The 20772-nt window shown below is 43.8% G+C and overlaps 1 protein-coding gene across 1 annotated transcript in view; it reads left to right on the forward strand.

Annotated features, from left to right (window-relative positions):
• The window catches only part of TGFBR2 (transforming growth factor beta receptor 2), an 88643-nt gene that overhangs the window by 23917 nt on the left and 43954 nt on the right, over window positions 1–20772 (forward strand). Inside the window, exons 2-3 of the mRNA XM_046002105.1 lie at window positions 11116–11281; window positions 15784–15974. Coding sequence (XP_045858061.1) covers window positions 11116–11281; window positions 15784–15974 — 357 coding nt within the window. The remainder of the gene's footprint in view (window positions 1–11115; window positions 11282–15783; window positions 15975–20772) is intronic.

Genomic DNA, 20772 nt, shown 5'->3' on the forward strand with positions numbered 1-20772 from the left:
GGGGGTTGAAATGTGAGTATTTTCCAAAATGGAAGGGATTTGAAGATCATCCTATTCAGCCTACCTCTCTGACTGGTCAAAAGTTGGCCACGGAGAGTGGTTGAGTAGCTTCCTGGAGGACCCAAAGCCCGCGCACTGTGGGTCCAGATTCTTCCCTGCTGCAGGCTGCTTCTGACTCCCAGTGTGAGCTCTCCTCCAGTGGAAATTCTATAGCAATATCACATAATTAATTTTTACATGAGTAAATGGCTTCAAGGAGAAGAGATTAAGGAATATTGCTTTCCATATATCTGAATGGCACGGAACACTTCTTAACTAGATACTTAAAAATCTAGTCAAATTGTTGCTCATATTCTCCCATTTTCTCATCAGCTGTGAGTCAAACTGTGCGGGTTTTATTTCCCTGAGAAAGAAGGCCACACGTAACTTCATTTCAACATGTTAGAATTCCATAATCTTCAGGCGCCTCAGTGCTTCCCCATCTCTGCTTGTCAAACTCATTAATTTTATTAGCGTGTTGCCAAATAACACACGAAGCGCCTCAAAACCAAGGCAGATCAGCTCTCCCTGGTGAATATTGTGCAAGAGTCAGCAGAGGATTCGAGAATCGAACTCAATCCTTAAGTTACTAGCTATTTGCCAGACCTAATAAGCTGGTGATGAACAATATTTTAAAACCAGATGATCTGGCTCTGGTATGGTGTTTAAAGATCCCAGCACTCTTGGGAACTTGACTGTAGCAGTGGTTGATTCCACTGGATTTCTTTGAAAGCTTTGGATCGTGCTGGTAATAAAGTTACTATATTTCAGTGTGTCTGTTCAGTCAAATTTCCTGAAATATTTTGTAGAAGTCATCAAACTGCTGCATTCTGTTGATGAGTAGGAATAGATTTACCAAACTCTTAATTATCTTGTCATGCCGTTCCTGTAATTTTCTTTTGAGAGAGAGTGTTGCACACCGTGTTACTTTCCTAACCAGAGTGCTTGTGTGGCACTTTCTGTTGTCCAGACGACTTCACATGTAGTCCAAGCCTGCTTCCTCTTCATCCTGACCCTAGAGAGTACCGTTCCATAGATCAAGAAATGGGGTTCTGAGAAGTCTAGTGGTTTGCCTTGGGTCCCATGGCCCTGATTAACGGCAGAACCTGAACTCTGAAGTCTTTGACTTTAAAACCGTTGTACTTCACCAAGCTGCCTCTATTATATATGTCTCCCCAGATGAGTGAAGTAGTTGCAAAGAACCAAAGCTCTTTTCTAAGAAACATACTGCTCCTCTGCCCCTACCTGCCTTCTACCCAACTCCTTCTAGCCACACCCTGTCTTTGCCTTCTGCCAGAGGGAGCATAAAGTTCTGCCCAAGAACCTTTACAATGGGGATGGCTATCACACTGCTAGGATCAGGAGGGCTGACAGTTTTCTTCTGACCCTTGGCTTTGTTTCTCATGAACTGTCTCTCATTGACCTTGGATTGTTATTTTACCTCTTTGACCCTTAATTTCCCCATCTATAAAATGGCAATGACAAAATTACATGGCGGTTGTGATGAGTAAACAAAATAATCATCGCAACACTTCGTATTGAGCTAGGCATTTGGTCTGCATTCAATAAATGGTGTAGAAATACCTATTATGATTACTAGCATTATGATGATGGTGATGATGATGTTCCCATCCATATCTGACTCCTCAAGTAGAAAATTCTCCTTTTCCTTGAACTGAAATATGAGTGTCCATATTCATGAATCAAGTACATATTGGAAAATATCCATATTAGAGAGTTACACATGAATTTTTGCATTCCAGTTAAACCTCCAATACTGGGAGCACCAGGGTGGCTCAGCTGGCTAAGCGTATGACTCTGTTTTGCCTCGGGCCATGATCTCAGGGTCCTGGGATAGAGTACAACAGTGGACTCTCTGCTCAGTGGGGAGTCTGCTTCTCCCTCTTCCTTTGCGTCCACCCCCCACCTCTCTTTGTCTCAAATAAATACAAAATAAAATCTTTAAGAAATTAAATAGACTTCCAAGAGTGGAAGAAATAATTGAATGAACATGTTAAAAAAAATCATTAACGGTAAAAATTCAGATGGCTGCTGGGGCCAGAAGGAGTAGCAGGGAGGACAACACGGATCCTCGTGCCACTTCAAGGGCCCACCCCCCGTTTCCAGCTGACTGCGGGCTGTCCTCAAGGGACTCTGTAGACCCATTGTTGCCACGTCTTTTTATTTTCTTAAATGGAGTTGGAAATACGGCTTTTCGTGCGAAATATCCTCATTTTAACACTTGGGACAGAGGACCTCCGGGGACTGTACGTGGCTCCTACAGTTCCTGCTCCAATGTTTCCCAAACGGGTCTACTCCTGGGTCACCTGATGGTCAGAAACCAAGCATCTGAGGCCTCACCCCTCAAAACAGTATTTTGCCTGTGTGCTAAGATATTCCTCGTCCTTTTCCATAGCGGGAATATGGGAATCAACTGCTTTGACCCATATTTTTGCATACTTGATACAACTGTAATTGAAACATCTCTCAGGCACCAGCCAGGCACCAGGACACTGCAGGACATTTTGAAGAGAAGGGGAGAAAGCCTCTACAGAGAAATTTCTAAATGAAAAGCCTGCTCTCACCGGAAATTGATATGCAGGCCAAATTCCTTACTTCGTTGAAGTAATCATCTCAAGTGTCTGTTTTGCTGATTCTCTGAGTTTTTACCTTAAAAAGAAAAAAAAAAAAACCCTTCCCAGATTTTCCATTAGTTTTGGAATTTGGCATTAGGCTACCTCAGCACTTCGAGATAAAGTATTGTTTAAAAATCTAAAATGAATAACTTCATTAAAAAGCAGTCTTCATGAAGAACCTTTCCATTTCTGAGGTTCTTTTAATAAAAATCATTTTTGTACTTATTCTTTTTTTTTTTTTTTTTTTTTTTTTTGGTTCCCTGCAAGAGCGTAAGCATCTTGAGGAAAAAGGATTATGTCTTATGCTATCTGCCCTTGCAATCACGGTTTAAATAGAAGGCTGCTCACAGAGCAGATACATAATACTGTTGGTTTATGTCGGCTAATTTTTCTGGTAACAAATTATTTGAGCTGAATTTGAATGCGATAGTGCTCCATAAATCATGTGCTCATTATCTTGCCTCTATCAGGCTATTTACCAATGCTGTTTTGACTGTCACCAAGGAGTTAGCTAATCATATTTACTTGCAATAATCTCTGGGTCCTTCCCCTTGTTGCTACAGTATACCATCCAAGTTGTATCGACTCAGGAGAAATGTTTTTTCAGTTACTATTACTTTACATAAAGTACCAACTTTCAAGCACTTCCCAGCAGAAGAACAGTTAATATTTTGACAGTACGTGAAATAGTGCCAAATTATACTCCTTCACTTGGTATGGTATCCCATTTGCATTGATGTGGCTTAATGTTTTCAGCTGGTTTCATCTTTTCCTCAGCCCTCGCCCCTGCATGCTCCTGGGGTTGGCTCATCTCAAAGTCTCTACAGTTAGGACTTGCCAGATAAATACACTGTGAAATTCAGCTTTCTTAATGCTAAACTAAAATTTACATGTATGGACGGTGGTGATTGTTGCCAACTGCTCACCCCTGCCCATCTCTCTGGGGGCTGTTTTTCTACTAGATCCCTATTAAAGATGAAGAAGAACAATTGAGAATGCTAACAGTTTTTCAGCTCCTTGAATATGGCAAGAATGCTAGCATCCTGAAATACTGACTTTGGCAATAACAGAGATATTTCCGTCTGCAAGAGTCATTTTAAATGTTTGGGTTTTGTCACCTGATATGTGACCTGATTCTGGGACATATATCCAAAAAAAAGAAAGCAGATTCAGCAAGTGTTAGGAGAACTCAAGCTGCACTTCATCCTCAGCGATCCAAGAAATTCAAGGCTAAGCAAGAAAACAGAGTGTGCATATTGGGAGCTATTTGGAGCTCTAGGGGCTGGGGAGTGTTCAATTGAGAAGTTTGCTATTGAAACCCCAGCTCAGTTATTTTATGTTTGTCACTAGAAAATGCTAATTACTTTTCCATTCAGCTACAGCTTGTTTTATTCTATATGTGGCTTTAAAAAACTTCCTTGTGAATCAAATCTTAAAAATCGTCTTTTAAAGACACAGTCAAGTTTTCAATTTAAAGTATCCTGTTGGATGAATCCCTTTGAAACTTGCCTTAATCCCTTGATTTACTTGTTGGGTGAATACAGATTTCTATGTTTGTTTATGCAGTTTCCTTAAAGCAATCCATAATGAACAATTCAACTCATTTTAGCTAAAAAGGAAAAAGAAAGAAAGAAAGAAACTGCAACCATCGACGCTAAATTCCTCAGTAGAACAAATCAAAGAGGGAGAAACACACACACACACGCACACACACACGCAAGCACACACGCATGCACACGCACACACACCCCTCCTCTCCATTTCATTCAGAGTTACTTATGTTTCAGGGAAGTTTCATTAGGCTGGTTGACACCTGTCCAGATTCATTAGTTTATTTGCCAGCCCCTGACTTTTAAGTTTTTAAACCAGGCCTTGAGTTTATTCAGTTCATTTCTAGAGTAGACTATTTCTATTATAAGAGTAGGCGGACAAAGTCTGAGATCCTGTTCCGGGCCATTGTGCTTCTGCTGGGACTTTTTCTCTGCCTTCTCAAGTCTCCTTGCCTTTTGTAAATCTCATCTGGGTCAAGCCAGGCATATGAACGGCATGCACACCAGAGCATTCATGGGCCCCTCAGCCTTCCCATCTGTAAAGTTCAGGAAATATCTTTTCTATTAGATTTTGACTGGAATGATTTTTCTGCCATTTCAAAAGAGATTTTAGCATATGGACCAGGTCATCCTTGAGAGGTTTTTTTAAAAAGTATTATTATTACAGAACATTTGCATGAAAATGTTCTGAAATAAAATGAAAGACTTGATGGGTTCAGGCTGCTTGTCTCTATTTCTCTCCTTCCCAAACCCTGGTCTCCAGGTTAACTATGTGATGGTTTCATACTGTTCCTGGTGCCCAGAGACCATGTGGAACCATCATTTGAAGGAAAGCCCGCCTCCCCTGCTCTCAAGATGTTTATAATTACTTAAAGAATGAGGGTTCAAGCACTTTTAAAACTGAAAAAGTAGGTATTACTTTGTGTTAGAATCTCCAGGTATGCCGTAGAGAAGAAGGATATGCCTGAGATATCTTTGACTTAATCACGAGGTGTTTTTTGTTCGTTCATAGTCATTGGCCAAAGTATTTTATTCACTTGGAAATGTCTTTCTTTCATGAAGGATCATGAAGGGACTCCTCTGAGGCTGCTTGACTTGCTGCTTTGTTCTGGAGGGGAGGACGTGTGTGACGGGCCCATACACTTGTCCCACCTGGTCTCGGGGGCCGTGGGGTGTTTGTTGCCAGCATCACAGACCATGGCGGCTGTCTGCCAGATGGTTGCCTCAGTGTCTGACTCTGAAATGCCAACTGCAATTAAAAACCTTCTTTCAGAGAACAAGTCTTTCAATTCTGGGCCCATATGGTGATCAGAGCCTCTGGGCCTGTGATCGTTTAAGAGGCCAGACTCAAGAGAAAAGCAGATGGAAAGAACTGTAAGATGAGACATGCCTGTAAAAAAAAAAAGAAAAAAAAAAAGTTGAGGAATAGTATTTAATTTTGCTGGATCCAGCATGAGTGGAGAAAGAGAAATAGTGGCCAAAAACTGGGTTCACCCTCGCCTTCCCACTCAACACGTGACTCAGTAGCATGGGCATAACCTGGGACCAGTCTTAGCTCCTACCTGGAATGCTCAGTTTAATGAGGACTTGGCCACGTTACAGGGCCCAGTTCTTCCATCAAACATTAACCTGGGCGTTGCTGTGAAGGTGCTTTGCAAAAGTGATTAACTGCAATCGACTCACTGTAAATAAAGGAGGTTACCCCCGGTAATGTGACTGGGCCTCTTCCAATCAGTTGGAAGGCCTTGGGAGCAGAAAAGGTTTCCCAGAGAAGCAATTTCTGTCTCCACACTGCTGCATTCATTCCTGCCTGACTTTGCAGGCTGCTGGGCTGCCCTATAAATTTCAGACTTGCCAGCCCCCCTATTGCATGAGCCAATACACTACCCCCACACCTGTGGGTTAAACGTATTCCCAAAAGCTTTGTGTCCCTCTTAACATCTGAGAAGCATACTGAGTTCTGTTCACCAGTTGCCATGGATTATTCTTTGAGAGGCTGCACATAGTTGGGTCAGTTTTTGTGGTCCTGCTCTGAAACGTATAGCACTCAGCAAGACAGCCACAGGTGTGTGTAGAATAAATGAATTCTTCATTGCCCCCCAAAACACAGCACTAAACAACAGCAGGTAGATGCATGAATTCAAATGGACGTGAATGCCTTTCTGGCCAAGTATTTAAGAATTTTTGTAGAGTCTTGAGATTTTTACCTACTAGCTCCGTTAATAGTTGACACCATTCCAACGATACAGACTAAGAATTTATATCCAAAATTCCTATATTCTTCTGGAGTAAAGCTAAGCCTTACTAGGCTGCTCATCGTTGACCTTCAAAGACAACAGTACTTTTCCAGAAATAGACAAAGCTAAGCATTTACTTAATTCATATTCTCAAGACCTGGAACTTGTGTCTCCAGGCAATGAGTTTGGGGGAAAATGTGCCCTAAAATGAGGAAGGCAGCGTGACCTAGACTGAAGGGCTTGATATTACTCACGGGTTTGTTTGAAGAGAAGTGAACTATGATGAACCATGTGATCCCATCATATGCTGAAAAGAAGCTGCCCAGGCTCACTTCCTTCAGCGCATGACTTTCTAGGTGAGAGACACTCTTATTGGAACCTCTTTCTTGGGGGACATTATGAAGAGCTGATTTGTCCGTTATGGGTAGAAAATTCCCTGGGGATGGTCAGCGGGGCACAGAGGGCCTAGAGACACTAAAATACACTACCTTAATATGAGAACAGATTAGCTGAAGACGCCGGAGAGTCATTTAACCTGAATTGGAAGTCATTGTGAAGTTGGTTAGGGTCTCCTCTGGGGTTAATTAGATGGCTTTTGTTGTGCCGTTGAGGGTAATATCTTTGTCCCTGGCTATTCACATACATGCATTTATTCTTCATGACTTAGACTTCGCAAACATTATTAAACAGAAGGTGTTTGATGCCCGTGGTTGCAACGGTAACTTTTCCCGCTGATTGGAGCTCACAGATGCCATCGTGCCTGTAGTGAGTAGCCATCGCCACCCTTCCTGCTCCCAGGAGCCCTCCACACCACTCTGAGGAGCGGGAACTACTTAGGGTGTTATCTGTGACCCCAGAGGACACCGGGCTAGTCCTTGGATTCTTCGGTCGGGGGTTGTGGGTCTTCAGGGAGTCTGTAAGTCAGCCCTCTGCGATGATGAGCAAAGCTTCGTACGTAGGTCTCTTGGACGATTCTCCCCAGTGTGACTCCATCAGTTTTTACCCAAATTCGGTGATCTTCAGCACAGCCTAAGGGTAGCTTTGCCCCTTACACTTCACCCTATCCCACCAACACACATTCACGAGGGAATCTTAAACCAGAGGCTGACAATTACTGAAGGTGGGGAGCCTCCTGGGGTCAATTAGTTAAGGAGTGGCTGTCGGGGGGAGGGAGGGGAAAAATTATAGCGACTACGCCCCGGGTAAAGGCTTTCAAATTTTTCAAAAAGAAGAAGGAGAAGGAGAAGAAGAAGCTGGTCAAGCTCAAAAGTCTGTTCACCTTAGCAGTGGTCACTTTTATGATAATAAAGAGACAAAGGAGGCCTCCTCACTGGGTTCTTAGGATGTGGTATGTGACGACTTACATACTTTAACTGGCACACAGTAGGTGCTTAGTGTGTATGAGTTCCCATTGTATGCCGTCCCCTCTCCCACAGACCTGCGCCTCCAAGTGTGGAGTGAAGTTCGCTGTTGGCCTTTCTCCCAGAGTTCACTGCAAAGGTCTTCTCTTTCTTGGCCCTGCTGGAGGCAGCCGCCATCATACACCTGCAGGTCTCCAGGGGCCATGCTCGCAGACTGTGGTCTGAGTGACCCCTGGAGCTGTGCAGCTTGATGGCCATTCTCCTTTTTTTTTCTTTTTCCATGGCCCCCTTTGGTGTCTTCACTGTTGATCGTCTTTTGTAGGCATCAGATCTAAACCACTTATGCTTGTCAACACGTCTGTGGCCGCCTCTGTGGCTTCCAGCAGCAGACTCACTGGTGGCACTTCTCTCGTTTCACTCCTGACTCCTCTCGCTTTCCTCACACTTCTTAGCTTGTGTTAGAAAAGCATTGGCCAGCCCAGCAGAGGACCCGCTTCCATCTGAGGTGTAAAAGAGTTCATCACATAGCTTTCAGACCCTGTTTTTCACAAGGAATCTCCTCCAGATTTATGGAAGGGCTTTGCCTTCGCTGTCACAGAAAGTGTGTGGGGGGCGGTGGGGGAGCGGGGTAGGCGCTTCTTTGTTTTCAACCAGTCAGGTTGTTTTCAGCTCATTCCAGGGCAGGGTTCTCTGCCTTGGGTGCAAGTTAGAATATCTGGGCAGCTTCGAAAAATCTCGATGCTCAGGCCACCTTCCAGAATAATTACATCAGTGTATCTGGAAGTGGGACTCATTATTTTTTTAAACCTCCCTAGGTGATTGCTTCTAACATGCCCTCAAAGTTGATAACTACAAAGACAGGCTAAAATCCTAAAATGTGAGAAGGCTGAATTCCATTTCATGGAGGCCTGATTTTATATTTAAAAACAACAAAGCTTCCTAGCCAGCAAATACATGTTTGTGTGAAACATACTCTATTAAAAAAATTCACATAAACAAAACATGACCCAGATTTTTGTTGTTTTACCCATGTCCTATAGGGAAAGCTGAGGGGTTAACTTAGTTGTTTCACAAATAGATCCAATTTTAACTATTGTAGAAAAAATATACATATTCATTGTTGTGTTAGTCCCAAATTGAACGCAAAGTTCAGAAAGCATTTTGGCCTGTATTTTTAGCTTAGCATAGAGCTCTTGGTCTGGGAGACAAATTTCAAAATAGTTTGTTGCCTAAAAATACACTTCCTGAAATGAACTTGAGGCCTGAGAGGGATGAATGGGTGTTGTTTTTTTTTTTTCTTCTATATTTAATGTTACCACAAGAAAGCAAATCTTAAATTTATATATGTTTGTATTTTTAGAGACCCAGGAAACAGGTGCTATGCCCAAGTGACAAGGAGGGTTTTGTGGCAAAGTGTGGATGACAGAAATCAAAAATTCACGGGACAGGGAGAAACCGTGGGAGGGCATTGAAGTTGTTTGTCTGGCTTTAGGCAGGAGCATACTTGACACAGGGAGGAGATGAGGAGCCTCTCCTCAGCCCTTTCCAAGGGAGATCCCTGGCAGAAGCATACCTCCCAGCTGCCTAATAGCCAGCGGTTGGTCCTGTGCTATACCTTGTCTAGGCACATAATCTTTCTTAGACTAGTCTGTAGGTGTCTCTAAGTTCATGTCTGTTGACCAAATGCCTCATAGCCTCGTCTTCCTTCACTTGATTCTCCAAATTCAACCCTTTAATTTCCACTTTTGCCAGTAGAAATGGATCTGTTGGAGGAAGAGATGGGGAAGCTGGTGTTACACCTTTCTTAATGGTTTCGCAATGTGTAGCATGTGTTTTGCTAAGAACGGTCCTGCCTTTAATATACTATAGATGACTGTGAATGAATTTGCATTTATAATCCCCACCCTCCCCATCTGAGTGAAGAAGTTCTCTATCCTTTCCCACATGGCATAAAGAGCCAAGTGTGAACGTCTTAAATTCAGTCACTATCCACCCACTCTCTCAACAAATACTATCGGATACCTTCTATGCAGCAGGTCCTCTTCTTGACACTGGATGTCCAGTCCGTAAGCAAGACGGACAAAAGCTCGTGGAGCTTACATTTTGGTGGATGGGTTATAAACAAGTAAGTGAGTGAGGTAGTTGTGCAGGAGATAAAACAGAATCCTGGGCTAGTTACCCACAGGCTGCTTTAGGATGAAGAGGCGACGTTAACAGGGGACCAGAAAGGTGAGGAAGGGGATCGTAAGGGAAAGGCTCTGAGGAGGAAGGAACTTGGCTTCTTCCAGCGAAGGCCCATGTGTCCTAAAAGGTAATGAGTAAGGAGTAAATGGGTTGGTGGTGAGGGATGAAGTCAGAGAGGTGGCGGAGAGCAGACTCTCAAGGTGGAACTCAGCTTTTCCTCACCTGCAGGACTGCAGTGCTCTGAGCCTCACCAGTGTTTGGGATTCTGTCTCAGAGACAGTCGGTGTTGGTTAATCACCTGATTTCCCTCAAGGCAATGGGAGAAATTAGAACCAGTCGCTCTCTCTTTTTTTAAGATTGATTTATTTATTTGAGAGAGAGAACGCAGGGGGAGTGGGATAAGCAGACTCCCCGCTGAGCAGAGAGCCTGTTGCAGGACTCGATCCCAGGACCCTGAGATCATGACCTGAGTGGAAGGCAGATGCCTAACTGACTGAGCCACCCAGGGGCCCCTAGCACCAGCCTCTTTCAAGCAAGGGTCTTAGAGCTCTTCCTATGCAGGTCGGAGAACTGCCTCACCGACAGTGTCTCCTCTGAGTTGGCCAACAGCCTTTCGCATTGCACAGCCCTACACCATTGTGACCTGTCTCTGCCCATCTCGGTGGTGACTCTTGTCAGGATCCTGTATCCTCTGTGCTTCTCTCTATCTTGGGTTACCCTACCCTCATCTGTGTCTTCGTCTGTCTACCCACCTAAAGGATAATTTCCTTAAGGTAGTATTCTCTGTGCTCTTACCACCCAGCACCGTGCTGGGCAGATCTATGGTTCTTGATTGAACAACTGTGTTGGAGATAGAGCGCCTTAAGGTAACCACTGACAAAAGCAAGAAGTTACTCAAACCTCCCCCGACCCCAGCTACACCGCCCCCACCCACCCCCACCCCCACCGCCACGGCTTTCATTACAAATTGCGTACATGAAGGAAATTCTAATCTGATGTGAAGGCATTATTTGGTTCATTTGAAATTGCATAACATCATCAGGAATTCATTGGCAGGCTGCCTAGCAGTGAGATACTCACTTAGTGTGTCTTTCTTTTCCCTCCCCAGTTAATCACATGATGGTCACGGACAACAATGGTGTCATCAAATTTCCGCAATTGTGCAAATTTTGCGATGTGAGATCTTCCACCTGTGACAACCAGAAGTCCTGCCTGAGCAACTGCAGCATTACCTCCATCTGTGAGAAGCCACATGAAGTCTGTCTGGCTGTCTGGTAAGGCGGCTTTTGAAAATCTCCCTTTTCCCCCTTTTGCAAGTGACGCACGCCATGCTACATTAGAGTCCAGGCTGTCTCCGTGCCCTCTCCCACGTCCCTTTCCTTCAGGCCATCTCTCTTTCAATGATCACATGTAATTTCCAGAGATATTCTGTGCATTCTCAGATTCGTCCACAGCCATGTGAATCGCTATATATGGGAGTGTGGCAGTATATAAGATGACCTTTTATATTTACGATAAATCCGGGGCCTCTTCCTTTTATGAAGGAGAGACACTTGCCACTTGTCATTTTAATTGACACCTGCTTCATACCCCAGAGCGACACCAGGAGCTTTGTTCTTCTGAGGCAATCTCAGTCTTGTTCTGTGGAAGGAGAGGAGATGAAAGGTGGGCTGTTGGAAGAGGAAAGCCTTTGTTACAAAAAAAAAAAAAAAAAAAAAAAAGGAAAGCTTTTTGGAGAACCAGAAAGACAACCCATTCTTCACTCCAAAGCCCTGACCAGTTCATTCACAGTACCATGGGTTACATGCGACGTCTTCTTGGATCAACACTATGTATTTCTCTTAGATCACATTCCCTCCATATTCTCTCTCTGTCCCTCCCTCTCTCTCTCTCCCTCCCCTTTCATTCCCCCCACCTTAACACACACACATATGGTGCTCACAAATCCTTTGATTCTGTCATGTTACATGTTACAGATTGAGAGTCTGAACAGAGATAAAAGGAAAAAAGAGATTAAAAGAGCCCCCATTTTATAAAAATGTATAAATTCATTAATGCAATATAACATTTGCCGACTTATTCTGATGTTTTGAATTTATCAGCTTTTTCTTTTTTTTTTTTCTTTTTAAGTAACCTAGGTGTCTCCTGGCCAGATGGCAACTGAGAATATAAACCCAAATATCCCGCCCCCCTTGTTGGGGGAGTAAGTCTTTTAACCACATATAGTTAGCCTTGATGATAGATCTGGAAACCTTAACAATTTCCACACACACTGCGGATGAACTCGTTTCTTAAGCACTAAAAGAATGTTAACAGCAAAGTACTGTCGTGACGCCTCGCTGTCCCCGCCAGCTTCATTCAGGTCCAGTTCCTAGCACTGCTTTTCTAAAAGGGATTTTGACAAAGATCGTGTCCAGAGGCAAAGGGGCCCGTAGGGCTGCAGGCTTAGGAAGTGGAGATGTGAGGAATGGCCGATGGAATCAGGTACAGCCAGTCCAGTAGAGAGAAGACTTGGGTTTTGTGGAGAGATCCTGGAAGGGCTCTCGAGAGGAAAATATAATAAACTTATTCTGTGTTAATTCCGAAGGGCAGAAAGAGGATCCATAATGTTTACCAGGGGACAGATTTCAGTATAAATTTAAACGTTTTCACTATCATGGTTTCCTAACAGCAAAACAGGCTTCCTCCTCTGAGGAGTCAAAGTTCAGGAAACGCTGGAGGACCATCCATCAAGGCTAGTGCAGGAAAGACTGAGATGCCAGATTGGGTGACCTCCCTGCTTCCTTCTTTGCTTCTGTTCTCTGCTGATCATCTTTACGTGAATATGCACTGTGGCGTGAGAGCTTACTTCTGCTACCCCACACAGGCTCATCCAATAAAGGCATTTTTTTCCTTGACACACCATACAAACCCCATTGATTCAATGTGAATCAAGTCTCTGTAATGAGGCGTTACATTATTCGCTGTCTCAGGAAATGTGAGCATGTAGGGAAGAGGAACGGCCCCCTCCTCCCCCCCGTCTCCTCACGGTTTCCACTGTAAAGAGTTAATGCAGTGAATGTTGTCACCTGCCCTGCCTGGAGTTTCTTCCCTCTTTTGACCCCTCCTCAAGTGTGCTCCTCTCCATAGGCAGCCAGCATCCCATGACTGGTCGATGCCGGGTTCCAAAATGCCGGCCACTTGGCCTCCTTTGCTACAGCTCTGACCCGCCATCTTCCGAGGGATCAGTGAGTCAGTGGCTGTGATCTGCACTGTGGTTCCACACCCCTACTGTGTGCGGTGCTGCTTCCCTTACAGGTGCCTCTCCGAAAACTCTCTGTACAGAAATCTCACAGACTTAGGGTCTGTTTCCAGGGAACCCAAAGGAACAGCCAGGTATAGAAACTGAAAAAAGGCTCTCCCCTGATAGTACACTGCAGTGCCTTTATGAGTCTTAGCATTCTTTTCATTCATTCACTGATTCGTTTGTTCGTTTCACTGATGGCAGCTGGGTACCCATACCACGTCAAACGTGTAAGTTCTTTCCAAGGATAAAAATCCTGTGGAACCAAAATTAATTTTATCATCGTGGGTTTTTTGTGAGTAGATAGTGACAAACCTCTTCACTGGCTCAGAGCAAACGTTTCAGGACAAAGAAAAAGTCTGTGTTTGGTTCATTGGGTTTTCCCTTCCTAGGCTCAGCTGTATCCAAAGTTTTGCAAAGTTGGCTGTGCCTGCCAGGGAGCACTGTTGCAGGAGTGAGTAGAGAAACCAGTGAAGGACTTTCCTCTGGCTCAAGTATTCCAACTGAATTTCCTCTCTGCGACATTAGTCCTCTAAACAGTGATGGGTGAGGCAAGAGGCTTTGGAAGGACTGCCCAGTGGTTATAGAGTAGCTTTACTTCAGGGAGCCCAGTTACTTCCTCATTCAGTTCCTTGGCCTCTAGAAGCTTCCCAAGGAAGAAACATCATGCTTTTACCTGGGGGCACGGAAGACTCAGAGAGCCTTCATTCTGTGACCCAACCCAGAAAACAACCCTGTTGGGCACTGTTGTGTGAGCACAAACACACACACGCTGTGGGGACAGGGAGGAAGGTGCTCTTGTTTCATGGCTGTCATTTTGCCAAGACTTCCCAGGAGTTTTGGAGTTAAGGATAAGTGGATTTTTAAACATACATAGTTTGTTGTGTGGTCATGCCAAGTATCACATAGTTCCCTGCTAGCCACACTAGAATAAAGATTCCGATTTGGCTGCTTCCTTTTCCAGTAGAGGCCTGCTTAGCTAGGGCAGGCCCCTCTTGCACCCGCTGGAGTGTTAGTTTGAGAACCAGAACCCCTGAACTCCTTCAGCAAGGGCACGCCTGCCTCTGAGGGAGCCAGCTCTGGGTTGCATGGATGTCAGCCACATTGACTCTGTTCCTAGTTCAACTGTTCCATCTGCCCCGCCCTCCTGCTCTTCTCATCCCCTTTTGACAGACCGTCCTTTAGTGTCCCAGAAGAAAGCACTCTAGCAGTGTTGCCGTCAAAATTACCCTTTCTCTGGGGATATGGACCCGCCTGTTTTCCAGGTGAAGGCTGGACTTACTCTACTCCTCACTTCCTGCCTGCCTGCCATTTTGTTTGCTGCAAGCAGTGAGCTTGTGGGGGGAGGGGAGTGGCTGGTGAGTGTGAGCAGGCATGTGGGCACTCAGAATCCTTCCCAGGGAAGATTCTGTTCAAATAGTTCAGGCCTGATTAGCCCTTCCTAGACTCCCCCTCCCGAGGTAGAGAGGACCATTTAAGACAACAGGTTGCCTCTGAAAAGGTCAGAGATGGGAGGAAAGAGGTCAGCACAACCTTGGTGTTGGACGCAGTCATGCAAGAGGGCAAGTTTATGAGAGAAGTAGATTGAAAGAGGCAGAGAACGATGTACTTTTCCAAGGATGCCAGAGTTTTCTTTTGGCTTTTGCAGTTATAATAGTGGGCATTAATCATGTCATTTTTAAATGTAATGTACACGTAGATCCCACTGAGCACTTTCTAGGGCCTCGGTAAAATGCCACAGGAGAGCTTCTCGGAGCCCTTAGCTAGGGTAGACTTCAGATATATGAAGTGAAGGGATGCTACATGTAGAAGTAATTTGTTCATGACAGCATAAAATATTTCACTGAACCGTAAACAAAGAACACCTTGCAGTTCTTTCCCATGTGTTTTCATTTTTTTCCCCTTCCGTTCCTTTCTGTGAGTCGGGGAAACTGTCAGTGTTTCATCTAGGAAGCATGTTCCATGCTGTCCACACAGCCAGCAGCTGACATGGGACACTCCCTCACACAGAGCCCTCTGGGGCCCAGCAAACAGATGCGAGGAGCTGCCACGACGTTCCCAGGAATGCTCTTGGAGCACAGTTGAGTTAGACCTGACCTTGATCCTGTGAGATAAACTGGGAACGCAGTGTGAGCCTGGCAGGGCGTTCAGGATGGAAGGTTTAACCCTGAGGACCTCGCAGTCTTCGGTTGACCATGACTTCCTCTCTCCTGGTTTAATTAAGATTTAATATGTAAGGTTCTCCAGCCGGACAGTGCCTAAGGAAAGACTTCTCGTTTACACTCATAAGTGGGTTTTGAGAATACGCAATGGAAAAACCGAAATGAGTAGAAAAAGCACAGGAGACTAGAGGACAACCTGTTAACATGGGAGAACAGGAACCAGCTGCTATTGCTCGAATCTAGAGTCCAGATTACTTTTCTGTCCAGGAGGCCATATTCACCCATTCTCTTTTTTCTCTTCTCTCCCCTGCCACGAACCTCTGCACCGTAGGAGAAAGAATGATGAGAACATAACACTAGAGACGCTTTGCCATGACCCCAAGGACACTTACCACGGAATCGCTCTCGAAGATGCTGCTTCTCCAAAGTGTATTATGAAGGAAAAAAAGGTGTTGGGCGAAACTTTCTTCATGTGTTCCTGTAGCTCCGATGAGTGCAATGATCACATCATCTTCTCTGAAGGTGAGTTTTCTTCCCTTGAGGGTCAGGAGACCAGCTTCCTCTATGTGCATCTCTGTGTCCCTGGCCTGTGGTCTCAGACTCCTTCTTCTACAAAATAGTGTATGTTCCTTATCAAAAATTCGAACAGTTCAACAGTATGTAAGAATTTTTAAATGGAAGTACATGAACCTCAGCCCCTCATTCCTAACCCACTCCATCCATCCATCCATCCATCCATCCATCTACCCATCCATCTATCCATCCATCTGTCCATCTGTCTGTCCATCCATCTCATATACTCATCTACCTTTCAGTGCAAAGAGTTGATCATACAGTATTATTTGACAATATTTTTTTCACCCAAACACTTTTACTCCTTTTAAACAGAACAATGCATATTGTTATACTTCATGCCTCTTAATTATTGTCTAGAAACTCCGTAGTGTGGATTATCTTCTTTGACTGATTTAACATTCCCCTATTGGTGGATTATGTAGGTGTTTTCATTTTTCCACTCAATGCTTAATTAAATATCTTTGTACAAATCTCTTGTATGTCTGTGCTAATATTTCTGCAAAATAGGACTTCAATTCCATATCTAGACATGAAATTTTGAATCAGAAGTTAGACACATTTTAAATCTGGATCACCAGATTTAAAGTTGTTCTTTAAGTTTTAATTTTTAATTAAAGTTGTTCTCTAAGTTTTAATTTTAAGTTGTTCTCCTTCCCACTAAGATACTCTGAGTATGTGGATTTCCATGCCCCTACTTTAACACTGGAGATCATAAGCCTTTTAATTTTGCCAGTGTGATAGTGAAAATAATATTCTCTTGGTTTTAGGAATGTAAATTCAGAGTGGGGAAAGATTATTTTAGCTCCAAACAGGTCTGATTGAAAACGAAATTCGTTTAGAACCAAGTTCTGGGTTTACACACTATCCTTGCTACTATGTGTATCCCAACTATGGAAAATGATGTCTCGCCAGCACTGCCGACCCACCTTTTTCTCTCTCTGTGTCCTTCACCTACTGCCATTTCTCTGCTCTTCTTGTCCAACCCCTTACCAGTGTTAACTTCTCAGTGTACAAAATCAGACATGTTCATCTTGTCAGAGCAACACCTTCTAAAATGACTCCTCCCTCCTATTTCTCATCCCAAAATACTCCATTTCTTTTATTTTTTAAAATGTAATTTGGGTAAGGAGGGAAGATGTAACTATATTAAATCACACTACAGCATGGTAACAGCTGATATCCTGACTGATATCATGTTAACTTTCCCCAAGTAGTTCACCTTTTCAAAGAACTCCTGGTTTAAGCCAAAGGAATTAATCTCTAATAGCAGAGTATCCAAACAAGTTTATTATCATCCATGAAAATTTCTCTCCTTTTGTGTCCTGGCTTATCCACAATGGAAGAGTTTATTTTGTCTAAAGGGACTATACATATGTATATTATAAATTATTATTATTATAAATTATAATTTACATTATAAATTAAATATATATACTATATGTATTTACATTTATATAAATACATATTATAATATATATTTTACATTATATTATATAGCATATATTTCTTATATTTATATTATTATATAATTTATAATATATTATATATATATATTACTCTAAACTCTTAAGATATTCATGACTTCAGCTTTCAGTGTATTTCAACTCAGGTGATAATCATGGGCTCATTTCTATATTTTCCCTCTTACTCATTGTCAGAGTATTTCTTTCCCTGTGAGGTGAGATAATCAGCATAAAGGCAGTTTCTCATGTACAGCTCAGGAAATCCAATGCAGCTAATGCCTCGGTTGCTGGATGACTTCAGAGTCTCCTGAAATGCTCCAGGGAATGTTTGCTTTTTAGACATCTCCCTTCTCTGCATAAAATAACCCCCCCACCTAAAATACCCTATAATTAGCAACATTTGTGGACCCACTTCCCCTCTCATTGCCACCATCTCTCTCTTACACTAAGAAATGAAATCTCTTGAAGCAGTTTTTATTTCTCCACTCCAAGTCAAATAAAATGACAAACACGAACACTCTAAAGTGTTTTAAGCTGTATTTTTATTAGTATAGTACTTTGTTCTTGTTACCACATTTCTGATCTGCAAACTCAGCAAATGACCATTACTTACATCTTCCATTTTTCTTCCATTTTTCTTAAAAACTTAAGGGAAAGTCGGTTAAGCATCCGACTCTTGATTTCGGCTCAGGTCATGATATCGGGGTTGTGGGACCAAGTCCTGCCTTAGGCTCTGTGTTCAGTGGAGGAGTCTGCTTGAGATTCTCTCTCTTCCTCCCTCTGCCCCTGCCTTCCATGATCTCAGTCTTTCTCTAAAATAATAAGTAATCTTTTTTAAAAAATTAAGGGAGGAGTGCCCAGGTGGCTCAGTGGGTTAAAGCCTCTGCCTTTGGCTCAGGTCATGATCTCAGGGTCCTGGGATGGAGCCCCATATCAAGCTCTCTGCTCAGCAGGGAGCCTGCCTCCTCCTCTCTCTGCCTGCTTCTCTGCCTACTTGTGATTTCTGTCAAATAAATAAATAAAATCTTTAAAATAAATAAATAAGGGAAATAAATAAGGGGAAGAGGTGAGACCCAAGATTTTCTTCTTAAATGCAAATCTTTATTTTCAGGGCTATGATTCCTGATAGCTGACATTCAGGGAGAATGGATCCTCCCTTTTGTCAAAAGCTGTTGTGTAGAATTCCAAGAAAACAGGGTCTGCCCCCTGGACTCACCCAGACCTCAGATTCCAGCTAGAAGGGTGGGCATTTGTGTTAGTCCTTATTGATGGCTTAGTGACAGCTGTTTGTCAAAGGAGACCTGTCAGTCTCCAAGACTGAGCGGGAAGAGGGACTCCAGATCCAACAGCTGCTCTGCTCGCTTGCAGATGACATACGCACTTTGCAAAGACATTATGCGGTTATTGATCTCCCACTGAAACTTTAAGAATCAAACAAAACCATTCCGTTTTATTCATTCCATCAGCAGTTTCCAAGGGCAGCGAAGACCCTTCATTTGCTGAGCAAGGTGATTGTTGCAGTTTTAGGAAAGAGAGGACTAGTGCCACGTGATTGGTCAAGAATGAAATCTCGAGATGGCTTTCGATGCACTGAGGGCCCGACCTGCTACTTAAATAGCTTTGCCAACTTGGGCCAGTTACCCGATGTCTCCCTGCTTCTGTCCTCTCATGTGTGAAATGGAAATAAAGGGGCGGGGTGGGGGTTTCGTGATATTGTCAGGATTGAATAGATAGATGCAGGCAACCACTTGCATCAGTGCCCAGTCCAGCGTGAGGAGTCACCGGTGGCTGCTGGTTTTATGGGGGCTCTTTGTATAGGGTCTGGGACTTCTGCATGAGCCGTGGACAGGACCGTGCAGCCTAGGTCTGCTCCGGCACTGAGGTCACATAGCAGTGTTTCGACCAGGGCGTGCCAGCAGAGCGTTGAGATCCCAATGCATTTCTGTGCCTCATCCTCCACGTGCCTTCAGAGAGGCAAGGGGCATGTCGAGTCTAGGATTTCTAATCACAGCTAACCACATCCCTCCCATCGCCGGATGATATGATAAATGAGACACCTTGTTCCTGTTTTGACTCAGAATCACAGCAGGAAGCAGCTAAATAAAACTGGAAAGACTCACAAGTGCCACTCAGATCGGTGATGAGGGTAATGACGCTGTCCTCGCTAAAGAGATGCACTCCTCTTCTTCTTTTCAACAGAAAGCTCACATCAGGCCACGTGCCTTTCTCACTGAATGGCCATGCTGCTCTCGATCCCCTAGTGCTGATAGGGGGACCTATTGCCTAGGCTGACTGTGGGGGGTAGAGAAGGTGATTCTGGGAGAGCTCGGCTCAGTAGCCAGCACCCAGCAGGTGACTTCTGTCTTTCTCTTTCCTCCCCGAAGAAGGGGAATGCTGTGCCAAGGAGCACAAGTGCTCTGAATGCTGAAAACTTTTCATACCCAAAATCTTGGCTCCCCAGTGGCGGCAGGCTTACCAGGGAGCTTGTAAGACACATGCAACCTCCTGGACCTGTCCTATCAGCATCTTCCCTGTAACAATGTCCTTGGTGATTTCTTTGCACACTGAAGAGTAAAAAGCCCTGGTGTGAACTCACCCACACAGCAAGGCATGGAACCAGAGATGAGTCTTGTTAGTTTCATGCTGGTGTCTTGCTGAGCTAATCAGCCCAAGAGGAATACATTTGGTCTTAAATCTGGGCATTTGGACATAAGCTAAAGATACTGTACTCAGTCCATTCATGTATTGTGTAGCAGAACTCTGCCGTGAAACTTGACTGTCTTTGAACGATGTTAGTAAAGTAAAAAATTCATTTATATACTCCACAAACTTGGTGCTAGCAGATGCATGAAGATATCAAGCACTTTTTAGGTAATATTTCTTTTGTTTCCATGATAATGTTTATGTTAATTTGTCTGTGGGATTGGCCCCTAATATTTCCCAAAGGAAGAAGACATTTAGGAATGCTTTTAGGATGTTCTGAATTGGGTCTACCAAGAAGCTGTTTGGTAGCCCTGGGCAGCCAGCCCTGGCCAAGACATAGAGTAACATTAAAAAGTTTGCCTGAGTCAGTTTGTTCCTTGGTTGTTTGTTATGATCATCTGCTGGAGCTGGGTATGTGGAAAGCAAGAAGGTGGCTTTTAGCAGCTTCCAGCCCCCAGATGACTCCACCCCTGGCCCTTCCACTTCTCCCCTGACTTGGAGCCCAACTGCTCATTCCAGAAATTGAGAGGCCCCATGGCTCTGCAGGAAAGGGAATTAGCATTAAACTCCAGTCCTAA

Source organism: Meles meles, chromosome 4 (genome assembly GCF_922984935.1).
Source record: "Meles meles chromosome 4, mMelMel3.1 paternal haplotype, whole genome shotgun sequence".
Classification (NCBI taxonomy): domain Eukaryota; kingdom Metazoa; phylum Chordata; class Mammalia; order Carnivora; family Mustelidae; genus Meles; species Meles meles.